At 43.3% G+C, this 13,332-nt stretch overlaps 1 protein-coding gene across 3 annotated transcripts in view; it reads right to left on the reverse strand.

Moving 5' to 3' along the window:
- Window positions 1–1,286: 1,286 nt before the first annotated feature.
- The window catches only part of grk6 (G protein-coupled receptor kinase 6), a 62,189-nt gene continuing 50,143 nt past the window's right edge, over window positions 1,287–13,332 (reverse strand). For all 3 annotated transcript variants that reach the window (XM_040151211.1, XM_040151212.1, XM_040151213.1), the window contains 9 exons: window positions 10,954–11,094; window positions 8,481–8,671; window positions 8,342–8,379; window positions 6,180–6,269; window positions 5,821–6,029; window positions 4,528–4,665; window positions 3,509–3,646; window positions 2,660–2,794; window positions 1,287–1,380 (listed from right to left, as the gene is read on the reverse strand). In XM_040151211.1, coding sequence (XP_040007145.1) covers window positions 1,330–1,380; window positions 2,660–2,794; window positions 3,509–3,646; window positions 4,528–4,665; window positions 5,821–6,029; window positions 6,180–6,269; window positions 8,342–8,379; window positions 8,481–8,671; window positions 10,954–11,094 — 1,131 coding nt within the window. In that variant the 3' untranslated portion in view covers window positions 1,287–1,329. The remainder of the gene's footprint in view (window positions 1,381–2,659; window positions 2,795–3,508; window positions 3,647–4,527; window positions 4,666–5,820; window positions 6,030–6,179; window positions 6,270–8,341; window positions 8,380–8,480; window positions 8,672–10,953; window positions 11,095–13,332) is intronic.

Raw genomic sequence — 13,332 nt, forward strand, 5'->3', positions numbered from 1 at the left:
ACTTCAGCTGTTTGTATGTTCAGAGGAAAAGGGCTCTTCTTTGACCGAAATAACATTGGTGACGCTTTAGAGTCATTTAGTCAGTGCACAGCGGTGTCAGGGTGAACGTGTAAAGATGCAAACTTCCACATACAAGCATACGATTTAATATATATGAAGCAAAAAAATGAACAGATATTTACTTGGGTTTAAAACTTCCTAAGAAAAACCTGTAAAGTAAAGTATTACCATCCTTTTTGTGCGTGTGCTGCGCAGGCCGCTGGTTGAAAGTACTGGCTTTTTAATTTCAGTTAAAGCACCGTCGTTAGCATCAACTTAACCCGTGAGAGTGGGGCAGCTCCAGAAGATTCGGTGGAAAAAAAAATGGAGGACTAGCGAAAAGACGCCAGCATGTTGGCAGAAGCTACTTGTACGATCAGGTCCCGAGCAGGCGGTTGATCTGACTCTCGGAGTTGCCGTGAATTTTAATCGCACAACCGCTTGATCTGAAATAACCCGGTCTTCACGGTCACATCCCGAGACTGGCACTGAACCGACAAGAGTAACTGAAGCCACACTGACACGGCCGGTCGATTGTCTCAAGAAATCCATCACGAAAAAATAAAATAATATTGTTATAAAAATATCCGCGGATGTAGACTTCATGGCTCTGACATCGCTATTTCAAAACCATAATGTCCAAGCAAACGAAAAAATGAGATTAAATAGAAGACAAATCGAAAGTTGAGTTGAAAATGCAGTGATCACAGCAGAATAGAGGGCAGAGGAAGTGAAGTGGTCATAGTCCATGAGCTGAAAGTCACTGGTTTGATTCCCTGGATAAAGTGGGGAAACGTAAAGAGATCAAGGAATGCTCAGTCCTCCCTTCGTAACCACTGCCACGGCGCCCTCGAGCAAGGCACTTTCACAGCAGGCGATTGTTCCACCGGAGCTGCTCAGCGGCCAGCAGCAGCTCCCGGTTCACTAACATGGAAATGTGTGAGTGGACGAATGTGAAAGCAAAGCAGAGCTTTCCCTGGACAAGAGAACAAAAAAAACCAAAAAAAACAAAACAGAGTTCATCTTCTGTCCGTCCCCGTCTCCTGGTGTGGACGCGTCGACAGCCGATGTTTCACACTTTTTAAATAACATCAAACATTATGGCTATGCTGAAAATATACATTCTGACATTTAGAGATAGTACTATCTTAAAAATACAAATGTGCAAAAGTTGTAAACAAATAAGATCCTGTGTGTGTGTGTGTGTGTGTGTGTGTGTGTGTGTGTGTGTGTGTGTGTGTGTGTGTGTCTGTGTGTGTGTGTCTGTGTGTGTGTGTGTCTGCGTGTGTGTCACAGCCTGGTGGGCTCCTCGTCACTGTCACTGCAGTTACCACAGCAGTCCTGCACAGAGGGGCAGAGAGCAGAGGGTCAGTTTCATGGGATTTGGTTGGAAGTCCTGGTTCTGCAGTAAAACGTCCGCCGTGACCCATATTACATGTTACTCCGTGTGGCATTACTAGATCCTGAGTCACGGAGGCTCCAGCAGCATTTTACTGCTGGAGCTGCTCCGGGTGCAGCTGCTTTTATCCGCGTCACATACGGGGAGGGAGTTCAGTCCAGTGGTTCCTAATCTAGGGGTCGGGCCCCTCCGGCGGGTCACAAGGTAAATCTGAGGGGTCGTGTGGAAATTAATGTGGCAGAAAAGGGGAAGAAAAAAACAGTCCCGCTTTACAAAAATTTTTTTCTCTGAAATATCGGAGAATTTGAGAACTTGAAGAGGGAAATGTCTCTCTGATCAAACTGTTAACAACTCACACAAGTCACAAAACAAACAGGGCGGGAGCAGCTGCTCTGATACGTAACAATCCGTTGTATTCTGTAAGTGGGAAAGGTTGCTCGAGCTGTGACGTAGTGGCCTGGTAGAAAGTACCGTGGATATCTGTGACCTGGACAGTAGCACGCCAGAGTAGCAATAACACGGACGTCATCGCACCAACGTATCAGCAGCCTCCATTTCTTCACACAGATTCATGGTTTGTGCTGGAACTGATCAATAATTTCAACAGGTATATTAATCTTTTTTACTTTAAACTATGCTAAGCTTCTAAAATGTCTGCAGTAAAAGTACAGTTATAACTACAGTGCGAAAATATGTGCAAATAATTCAAGTGAAGCTGAGTTACCTCTAAATCAGAATCAAACACCTCGATGAAGGTGAAACTCTACACTGCATGAAATCTGCGTGTGTTTTTTAAAGAACCCCAGCAACGGTGTTTTAAGACAAACAAAAACCGTCTATGTGCGATAATAACTTGCGTCTGACAGGATTTTTCTTCAAAGCAGATTGATTACATTGGTCGATATTCTTAAAGTTACATCTAATCCTCCCTCCTCGTTCAAAAATTCTGAATCCATGAAAATGTAAAGATTCATTAACGGCTGGACACAATATGCGCTGACGTCGCGCTTCAGCTCCATACTGAGCCACGGTTGTTAAGGCGGGATTTGGGGTGAGCACGTCCCTTTCAGCAGACGAATTGTGACACCAAACTCATTAGGCACCGTGAGGTAACAAGAGGGGAGACCCATTATTGAGAGGAGGGGGTATAAAAAAGGGGCTGGTTCACACTCTGCCGCGTAAAAGGATGCTGGTGCTGGTGAGGTGAGAGACTCCACCGACCTGTCTGCCAAACAGCCGCTGCAGGAGTCCCTGTTTGGGTGGGGGAGACGGCTGTCCTCTCCAGTCCAGGTCGGGAGGAACCGCCCCGTCCTGGTAGAAGACGTTCAGCTCCGCGAAGCACTCTGTCTCGATCATCTGCAGGAGACGAGACGAAACGTCATTCCTGGCATCACATGCGCAGGGAGCATATTCATGAGAGACAAGTGTTATCACTGTACAGAAGAACCAGGAGAGGAGACAGTTCTGTGAGTTAGAGAGCGCATCATTCTCCTCATCAACAACCAGGAGTCCAGTTAAACACTGAAAACTGAAGCCCAGCCTGTACTGAAACACACGTCACCAAAAAAATCCACAAATTAAAATCTAAAAGTCTGGAAATATTAACTCAGTCACGGTCGGTTTGACCACGAGAACGTTCCTTCTTTTTAAATGAATCCGTTTTCTCAAATGCCAAATTAATGAACCAGAGGTAAAAAAAAAAAAACAATACTGTAGATAAGGATTCGAGGATTTTGCTTCGGCTGATGACCAGGCCTTTTCCCTCCTCACATTAATATGTGAAACAAACACAAATGACATATCACGTTCTCCACATGGTTTTTCAGTGTTTGAGGTTTGACTGGAGCTCCTCCAACCGGGTCGCGTTGCTGCACGTCTTGTGCAAAGATTTCACGGAACCCGACCGTTGAATTCACACACCGGCAGTGGATGGAAACTCGTCTGCATTTTGTTTCGACGGTTTTCTGGTAATCTGGTGTGTGTGTGTGTGTGTGTGTGTGTGTGTTTTATGGACACAGGTTCACAGGTCACTCAGTGTTTGAGTGTTGTGTATGAGTGTACGTCTCTGACCTCATTTTGCCAGGGAATAGGAACGCTGCCCGTGGACACTTTCCTGTAGAAAGACTCGTCTTTTGGCTCCAGCTCCACACCCTTCACTGTGGAGAACTGCTCGATGTCCAGCACGTCTTTACAGTAGATGGCCTGTGGCTGAAAAAAAACACAGACGCACAAACCACTCCCTCAGCAACGGCTACACTTCGGCTGTCCAGCCGACACCCAGACAGGAGGGGCCACAATAGTCTAGCCATGTCTGTACAAACGTTTCAGGTTCCCAGACGTCTGCCGCGAGGAAAATACGCTCAAACCAAACTTGGCGTCTCTTCGTTTAGATTTAAACTCCCTCTGTCCCTTCATACAGTAAGTACACAAGTGTCATGTAATTCAGTCCATGAACTCACATTAACTGTGGCACCTAGCGGGGTTTTTAAACGCACCTGGCACTATGTGTTTTAATTTATTCTGTTTGAATATTTCATAAGTTAATGCTGATGTGTTATTTGTTTTGACAGAGGACCTTGGATGTGTTTACACTGATGTGTATTTATATTGTATTGTTGTTTTCCTGGTGCACACGCCGAAACAAACGCCATCCGACGTTTTATTGAAATGGTAACAAATGACTGAACCTCTGAGTAACATCAGACCCGCAGCAGCACAACCGATTGCTCGCTGTGGGGACTCCTTCCTGTACAGACACTGCACGGGTTAATTATGCATGTTCCATATAATGACACTCACTGACATTCTTATTTATCGGATTCATTAATTCCTCTTCCTGCGCTGTGGAGAATATTGAATTTCCAGTTCTGGATTTAAAGGATATATCTGACATTTTGTTTGTTTTGTCGCTGGAAGTCATATGAGAAGATCTAGATGTGCTATCTTTAATGTTATTAGTTACACCTCTGCTATTATTAAAGCTACTTGTTATATCTGTGGCAGCATTAATGCAACTCGGCGTCATGAGGTGCACCCGCTCTTTCTGGCTTTTTTACTTAGACGTCTGGGATTGTATTCGGCGGACTTACGTCAGGGATGAAGGGCACCTGCAGCATGCCGGCCTCCAGCCGCTTGAAGTTAATGGAGCGGAAGATGGGATGGGCTTTGACCTCAGAGGCTCCGCACCCCTGGCAGCCCAGCCTCTCCGTGGGATCTTTGGCCAGAAGCTTGAGCGTTGAAACAAAGACAAAAAAACCCCAAAATAAAACAGCAGAAAGTGAGAGTAGAGGAAAAGGGTTTGCATGTTTTCAAATCCCTGCTGGGGTTGAAACCACTGATTCTTACGAATCCATTCGCATAAACTCAATTTGGTGTAAAATTTCATAGATATTAGACTAACTATCCAGCATCTAATAACCTTAATCTGTGAAGCACTTTTCAAACTAAGATACAAAGTGCTTCACTGAAAACACAGAAAACAGACAAAACGATCCAAAACAGAGTGAGAGGATTAAAACAGCAGGGTTTAGGGCCTTGACAGCAAATCTCCCTTTAGAAGTCTAGATCGAGGAACCGCCGGCATAGATTTCTCGCAGGATCTGAGGTTGAATGCAGGTACGCATAGCCCACAAATATATGCCGCAGCCAGGCCGTGGAGTCCATTAAAAGTAATGACTAAAGATTTAAAATCACCTGAAAGCCAATGCAAAAAGACTAAGTCAAAACCTAGTATATAGAGACAATGGCTGTGCTGTGGTTTCAGATATATTGACCTGTAAAAGGATCACTCAGAGAAAAAGCTAGAGGCTGATTCACGTCTGAGTCAGCTGCCGTGCAGTTGGATTGAATGAGACGCGTAGAGAGCTGTGACTGCGGAGGGAAAGCCCGAACTCTGGCTCGCGGGGAAACACTGGCTAAGGTTTGTCCACAAAGTCGCTAGATTTGTCGCTAGGGGCTTTTTGAAGAAAAGTCGCTGGATTTGTCGCTAGGGGCTTTGTGAAGAAAAGGGGTCTGAAAAAGTCTGTAAATCTAGCGACAAAGGTCCTACGTTGGGTTGTGTAATCACTCAAACAATTTGTTTAAGTTAAGGCGTGGGCTCGCTTTGCTACTGAGGCAGGTAAAGAATAATCAATTCTGGAAAAGATGAATGACTTGATCCAAGTCAGGGAATGATATGGTATGTGTGATATGAGCCAGACACATGGACTAACTAGGCAGAGAGATGCGCAGTCAAAAATATTTTTGCAAGAACGGGTTTGTTGTGGAAGCCTGAGATACAGTTACTATTAGAACGTGGTAGAATATGGAGCTTGAGCAGATGGGAGCTATAGAGGGGTGGAAATGAGAGACCAGTGGATTTGTCCGCTCAGGCATCCACCCACCATTTTGCAGAGGGACTTGGCTTCCTCGGAGAACTTGCTGGAATATTCCTCCTCCACCTCCCTCACCAGGCGCTCCACTTCCTCCCTCTTGATCTTCTTCTTCCTCTGCTGGAAGGGCGACTGGCCTTCGATCATCTCAAACAGCAGGCAGCCGAGCGCCCACCAGTCGGGGCTGAAGGTGTAGCGTTCGTTTTTCACCACCTCTGGAGCTGGAGGAGACGAGGAAGGTGACAGAGTGAGAGTTTGTTTGGGCATAAGATGCTCTAAAAACCCGGATCCTAACATATTTACACCATGATTACAGATCAAACTGCCGCCCAAACAAAAAAATTGGTTGATAAAGGTCAGAGGTCACTTACCCATGTATCCTACTGTTCCCACCCGTCCCTTGATGGTCTGTCCCTCTGGCACATGAACCGCAAGACCCAGATCTGATATCCTGATGTGGCCTAAAGAAACAAACACGTGCTCCCACATTATGAAAGCGAATCTAACATTTTCTTCTTATGAAAGGAGATGGAGAAAAAGGTTTTCATTTATTCAGTATCATTTGCTAACCAGTAATGTTGGGTATCACTAATTATAATTCTGGCTCTTCTCACCACCGGCTCTATTTTTAGCAGACTCAGGCTGCACTAAACAGTCACTTTAAGTTTTAAATGAGAAGATGTTTTCTGATTCTGAAGAGAAATATAAATGTTCTCCATAAAGTTGACCATTTCATTTTTACATGAAAAGTACTGCACAGGTTTATTTTCCAGTATGTGCTGCCTAAAAGCAGCACAGTATGTGCAAAGTAAACACTGACGTTCTTGAACAATTTTAAGTATTTCATAAACAAACAGAGGTCTGAGTAAAGGCGTATAAGAAATCTTCAAGATGTCAAAGAAAACTTTTTGTTGGAAATTCTTCTAGTAATTTGCTTGTTAAAATCCACACTTTATTCTGAAATTCTTCATGTTTTGCTCGTTCCCATGAGTGTTCTTTTCTGTTTATATCTGCTCTTATGTCAGATGGAGGGATGGGGCCTGGGCCAGCGAAGAACCCATTACATTTTGGGGCAGATGCAGATCATTTACTTTATATTTGAATTTTTTTCTCTGAAGTCTGGTGTATCTTGCTTGACATTGGCCTTGGCGGAGGTCTTATTTTCTAGTTAGTTGTTGTAGTTACTTTTTGTTATTAGCAAACAGAAATATTTAATAAAATCCTCTCTTTTTTTTCCAATTTGTTTCCCACTTTTTTTTGTACTTTTTCTTGGATACTTTCAGATGGATTCTCTGTCCTTCAACGAATAATGACACACAGTCACTGGGTTCCTCCATATTTCACTTAAAGTAAAAAAAAAAAAAAGTCACATAAGGCACAGAAAATGCAGTAAAAGGTTCGATTAAATTCTTCGGCAGAGGCTCATGCTGCCAGAGGTGGTGTTTCTCTGGAAGCTTTCAGTTTCAGATCACACTGCTCTGCTGGAGTCAGAGCTCCCTCTGCTGATTCCCAACAGAAATGATCCCACAAACTGCTGTGACAGAAACAGCTGACTCCTTTACAGCCTGAAGCAATCTCATAGTTCGGCATTAAATCCAAAAACAGCCTTACGGGATGAACAGTACAGTCTTCCCTTCTGCTCAATGAAATGTACAGACAGTGTTTTTGGAATATTTGTCTTCTGTTCACAGCGCTTTTCGAATAGATGCTGCATGAACTGCATTATATCTTCGGAAGCTATTCGGAGGGGGAGGTTTAAGGCAAGAGCGTACGGTGCGTGCCACAGAAATAATCATAGACTTTTTAGTGACTAATTCTGAGACATTGTCAATGAAGTGCTAAATTTAATGATGCATTCACCAATTAATGAAATTTGCACTTGGTTACAAATTAATAAAGTCGTCAAACCGATTAAATATGTCAATTGAAAAATTCAACTGAAGTCGCTTGTCTTTTAGGAATATTTTGGAATTTAAAATGGAATTATTTTAAAAGTTGAGTCGATTAATGACCTTAGAAAAAGCAAGTTTTTTGTAACAGCCAGTATTTGTTTAGATTTTGGCAGACTGGCACCATCAAATGTATGTCGAATTAAATATTAGCAGTTCCTGTTTGCAATGTACCTATAAATGTTCAGACAACTATTTCTGGATACTGAAGAACACTTGATATTGTGGTGCTTCTCAGGGAAGTTCCGCAGTTATAAAGAGCATCTGTGATTTCTAAGTGGATTTATGGATGTTTTATTCCCGATACTTAGAGAGATAATGGTATCCTCGGGGAGTGTAAGTCACACTGGATCTAAAAATGTGTGTTTCGTGTCTGTGTGTACAGATTTGAGTTATGACTGTGAGAAGGAGGACAAACACTGATACAAACTGTGGCTCTAAGGGTTTTACAGCATCTTAATGGCCGGTGTCACTGATGCTGCTGTAACTGTTGCCTGTGTTGGTAAACAGGTCAAATCAGCAGACAAACTATGATAACTAACATCACATTGGTATTAGAAAACTGCTGCTACGCTGCTACTCACCGTGGTCGTCCAGCAGGATGTTCTCTGGCTTGAGGTCCCTGCGTGACGGAGACAGAGAGGGAGAGTGAGAAACGGGACGAAGAGGAGAGCCAGTGAGACACGAAGAACATGTCCGTCTTTGAGCTCCAAACATGCTGACCTGTAGACGATGCGTTCTCGGTGCAGCTCCTCCAGCCCGCAGCAGATCTCTGCGGAGTAGAAGACGGCCCTCCTCTCGTCAAAACCAGACTCGCCCATGTGATAGATGTGAAACTTCAGGTCTCCTCCGTTCATGAGGGTCAACACAAGGCACAGCGCGTCCTTCGTCTCGTAGGCGTACGCTAAACTCACCTGTAGACATAGGAGTGTCGTGTGTTAATGAGGAAGTTGCATGGTAGTGTTTTACTAGGTACTTCAGGTCTGATCAGGTGTAACGGTTTCACATGCCACTGGACACAACATCTGAATGTCTTCAGATTTCCGACTGTTGGTCGAACGGAACGAGACATTTGAAGACGTCGCCTTACGCTTGGGAAGTAGTGATGGAAATTTTTACAGTTTTCTGAGATTTTATAGACTTAGAAAAAAACTTTATTTATTCTTGTTCACACACGGATGCCCTGAAGTCCTCTTTTGCGAGAGTGCTGAATGCACAAGTGGGGAGAGCAATAATAACAATGATAAGCAAAGTGCAAAATTAAAATCACAAATTTCGCAGAATTTAAGAGCATTAGACCTGCACTAATCGATTTTGGCTTTGGCCATTTGGAGGAAGCAGAACATATTATCACTTTATAAATTTCATATGAATAATATCATGGGCACATCTTGCTGTTACAGAGCAACATGATGATTCATCTGGATCTGGTGTCTGTGTCACCTGATGAATCTAAGACCAGTACTCCCTCTCTTTTAGCTCCGTTTTTGGTCTCCACCAGCTCCTGAGGGAAATCTCTGACTCTTCAGCTGCTAAATGCTCCACTGTGTTCACCAGCTGGTCTCTGATTGTGTCTGTCTAGTGTTTGCTGCTGAGCAGGTAGCGGACAGTGGCTTTGCTGCTGTTGGACACTACACTGATGAGAGCGGTGAAAGCGAACCTAAACAGTAAAAGCTGCGGGCCGGAAAAACCAAACCAGTGAGCTGAAAGACACAAAAACAGATACTGTAGAGCTGAGGGGAATCACTGGGTGATCATTTTCTGTGGATTCGTCACTACACGCAACACCTTTCACATTACACGTAGTCTTTAAAGCAACTGTTAATTCAAAAATATAGATTAGAACAAATTTAAATAAGTTTTATAATTAAGGTGAAATCAGTTAAATGACAAAAGTATAATGTTTCCATCTGAAATGTGGTAGAAGGACAGAAGAAAGTCTCCCAAAAACATAAAAGACGTGAAAACTTTCTATACCTGTACTGCAAAGTGTTTGACTCCCTCCCATCTATAATAGCAGTCGAGAGCATTGTGTTTTAGGGTGGATTTTTCCTTTAATGTGAGATATTCAGGAAGTTGAAGGCACCGCTGTTTGCACGTCCCCACAGCTAAAGAAGCACCTAGAAAGTTCAGTTCTCTAGAAAAAAAGTTATCTGACTGTTTTTTTACGCTGAAGCCGCGCTGAACCCTCCGGGACTCGTCAGGCCTGGGAGCCCGGACAAACCGCCTGACTCCTGTCCAAATCAAATAAGCTGAATGAAGGTCATCTGGCAGAGAGTCAAACCAAACCAGCCACAGAACAAACCACAGTGTTGTCTTTTAATTACTGCAGTTGTGAATGTTGCAGACATCACATCCGATTGACGCACACAGAGAATAAAACTCAGGATGAGATACGGAAAGCACTTCACTATTTAACGTTCTATTTTTGGGAGAAAGAGAAAGGAACTTTTACGTCTTTTAAAACATAAATGCTAAAGCCCGGTGATACTGTCTATTTTCCTTAAGGCAAACAAATTCCCACATAAGACCAAACCCAACAATGAATGTATCCTACTAACCAGTACTGTCTTTGCCACATTGTTCTGAACCCCTTTTTAAGGAAATGAAACTTAACATTTCTGAGGTGTTTTTAAAGGATTCGTTTTCAGTAGGCGCCAATGGGCTCGGGGCCGAGAGCCACGGACAGAGTAGGGAAGTCTGAACGTACTGAGAGATGGACATTGCTGGTTTTGGTCTTTTCGTGGCATTTGTTGACAGAAAGAAATATCTAGAATAAAGCCCTGCCTTTAAAATGCCGTACACTCCTTTGGGACTTGAACTTTCACAGAAGCTAAAGTTTGAATAAACTCTTTTAAGACAAGACAGCCGAAACATGCCTTAGGCTGCTGCATCTCAACTTTCCCCAGATCAAAGAAAACACCAGTGTTCTTTGCATTAAAGACGCACTGACAACATTATTTATCATGATTTATCATGAAGTATCACCTCTCTCACTTCACTTCTTTCTTTAGTTTTTGAGATTTTCCGGGTGTTTTAAAAGGGAATGCAGCAGATTTTGCGACTACACTGCTGGAAGTCAAACAGGAAGGAAAAGTGGGTATTGCAATGTCATCGTTTATCTGATTTCTTTCTTTCTTAGGAATTGTTGTTGGAAATCTTAGTGGACAGACTGTTAATAAGCTGAGATGCTTACCACAAATCTACTGTTGACTTTCTCCAGGATCTGTTTCTCATTGAGCGCCATGGACTCTCCTTTCCTCTTCTTTATCCTCTTCTTCTCCAGCTTCTTGCAGGCGTACATTTTCCCTGTGGCCCGTACTTGACATGCACACACCTGCAGGGTAGAGCGGGTGGGGAGGGAGACAAATGGCAGCAGAGGGGAGAAAAGAGTTTCACGAGTCTATTTCCGTTCGTATATAAAAAGCTGCACTAATAAAAGATACAATACACTCTCTTAATAAAACAGACACTGTTTCATTGCCGTCCAACATGTGACTTCACATCTCTGAGATTGCCATGACACCGAACAAGACCGTGATTGTAAATGATCTAATTATAAGGCAACAGACCAAACAGCAGTTCGAGACGTAAAAAAAAAGGGGGCTCACGGAGTGTAGCGGATGTGATGAGAATGAGCTTTTCTGCTTTTTCCGCGGCCGCGTTCAGGTGTAAATCGTAGCCGTGCATCCCAAATATCAAAGGAGCAGTGGTGATAATGTAGGCAGGTGAGAGAACCCAAAACGTAACCTAACACAAAACTTCCTCCCAGAGTTAAAGAAATATTCCGCCATCACTGTTGTGGATGTGACGTCAAGTTGGCCGCATTATTTTTACTAACCACCAATATCGTCCAGATTCTTGTCGTACCCTGTATTCGTTCCACGCGGTGCTTCTGGGATTTAAAGGTGCCCTACAGCAATGTCCATAATGTTGGAAGAATGCTGGTTTTTAGTTATATATGGGCCCATATTTAAAGCCCGTTTTTTTTCCATCACCATAACTTTGCATGCGGCTTCAGTCTTCAGAGGCGGAAAATACGACGCCAGTAAACCCGAGCGGAATATACACAGAGTAGCCAGCCGCCCTTAAACGCACATGCAGCGAGGACGGAGAGACAGAGACGTCCCTTGCAAAAACTGGCACATGTGACGAGATGAGAAACGTGACTCCAGCCTGGTGCCTCTGTTTGATAAATACAGCGCGTGAGTGGACAGGTGCAGAAGCTGCAGTGAATCTGGCCTGTAGCTTGAGTCATTCGGCAGCTAGTGGGATGTCACGACGGTGAACCTCTGACAGCAATCTGGACACAACGTGCGTCCACCTCACATTAGAAAGATGTCAAGTGTAACCCTCTACGTGAGTCACCCCGGTATCAGAAACAACCTCACTAAGTTTTTTTTTTTTTTGTCTTTTATTGTCCCTCGTTATCTCATGACCCAGTTGCTCGTCCATTTAATCAGTTATGAGATCAGAATGGAATCAAGGCTCTTCCTATCACACAAACATGTAACACAGAGAAACCATTCAGTGGCGTGTAATGGGATTTAGACAGCGTAGACAAAGTCCTTGAAATGCCAATGAAACGATTCACTCAGAAACACTACAGCTGGTTGCACAGCTGCAGCATTTCAAGTCAGTAAAACTTTGTGTGAAGCGCTTGCTTTATGTTGACCCCGGGGCAGCAGTAGTTATTTCTATGATCCGGGATAAAACGAAGGAATTTTTGTAAACCACAATAAATACGTAGATGCTGTAAACCCCAAGTGAAAACTCATTTGACCTTTCGTTTTATCTTTTGTTTAGGAAAACTAAAAAACGTATTTCTACCTTTTCTCATTATCTGTAAATTGTCTGCCCAGTGCGAGGTCCATATAAGTCCAAATAGAAATTGCTTAGAAATTACACTGACTGTCGTTTCTACTTGAAGGTCAGGATTCCCGCCCTAATTCGAACCAAACTGAGGACCGACGCCGCTCGTTGCTGACTGGCGCGGTGGGGGCCTGCACCGTTAACCTGCTTTCAGAAGCATTTTGATATTCTACCAAAGGTTTACAGTTTGTTAATCCTACAGAGTGAAGAGAAAGGGAATTTGGAAAGAATATTGTAGTTTTAGATGAAATGTGGGAGGAATAATTCAAAACTAGAGCCCGACAAGGAGAGAAAATGAACAGAAGGTCAAAATAAAGTATCTTAAAACTCCTCCTCTTTTGTTTGAATGTAAGGATTCATCTGCCTCATCTCGGCCGCTGACTTTACCCATATACTTTGTCTCTGCCCAAAACTCCTGCAAACAGCGGTCAAATCCAAATCTTCTGGCCCACCGACGGAAGCTCAGGTTCTCCCTTTCACTGTTTTTCATCAAAGCATATACCTGTGTAGCTAATGATGTAAAGGCTCATGTACCATCAGTCCCCTTAAACATGACCTCATTACATCTAATGATGTGCGTGGTACTGAAATGAAATCTAATAGACGTAGATAAAACAGAGAACACATAAAAATACGATTTAGCCTGTTCGACCAGAACAGATTTGTGTCAACAACTGTACTTTTATTCAACCATAAAAAAAGC

Source organism: Xiphias gladius, chromosome 17, assembly GCF_016859285.1.
Source record: "Xiphias gladius isolate SHS-SW01 ecotype Sanya breed wild chromosome 17, ASM1685928v1, whole genome shotgun sequence".
NCBI classification, from domain to species: domain Eukaryota; kingdom Metazoa; phylum Chordata; class Actinopteri; order Istiophoriformes; family Xiphiidae; genus Xiphias; species Xiphias gladius.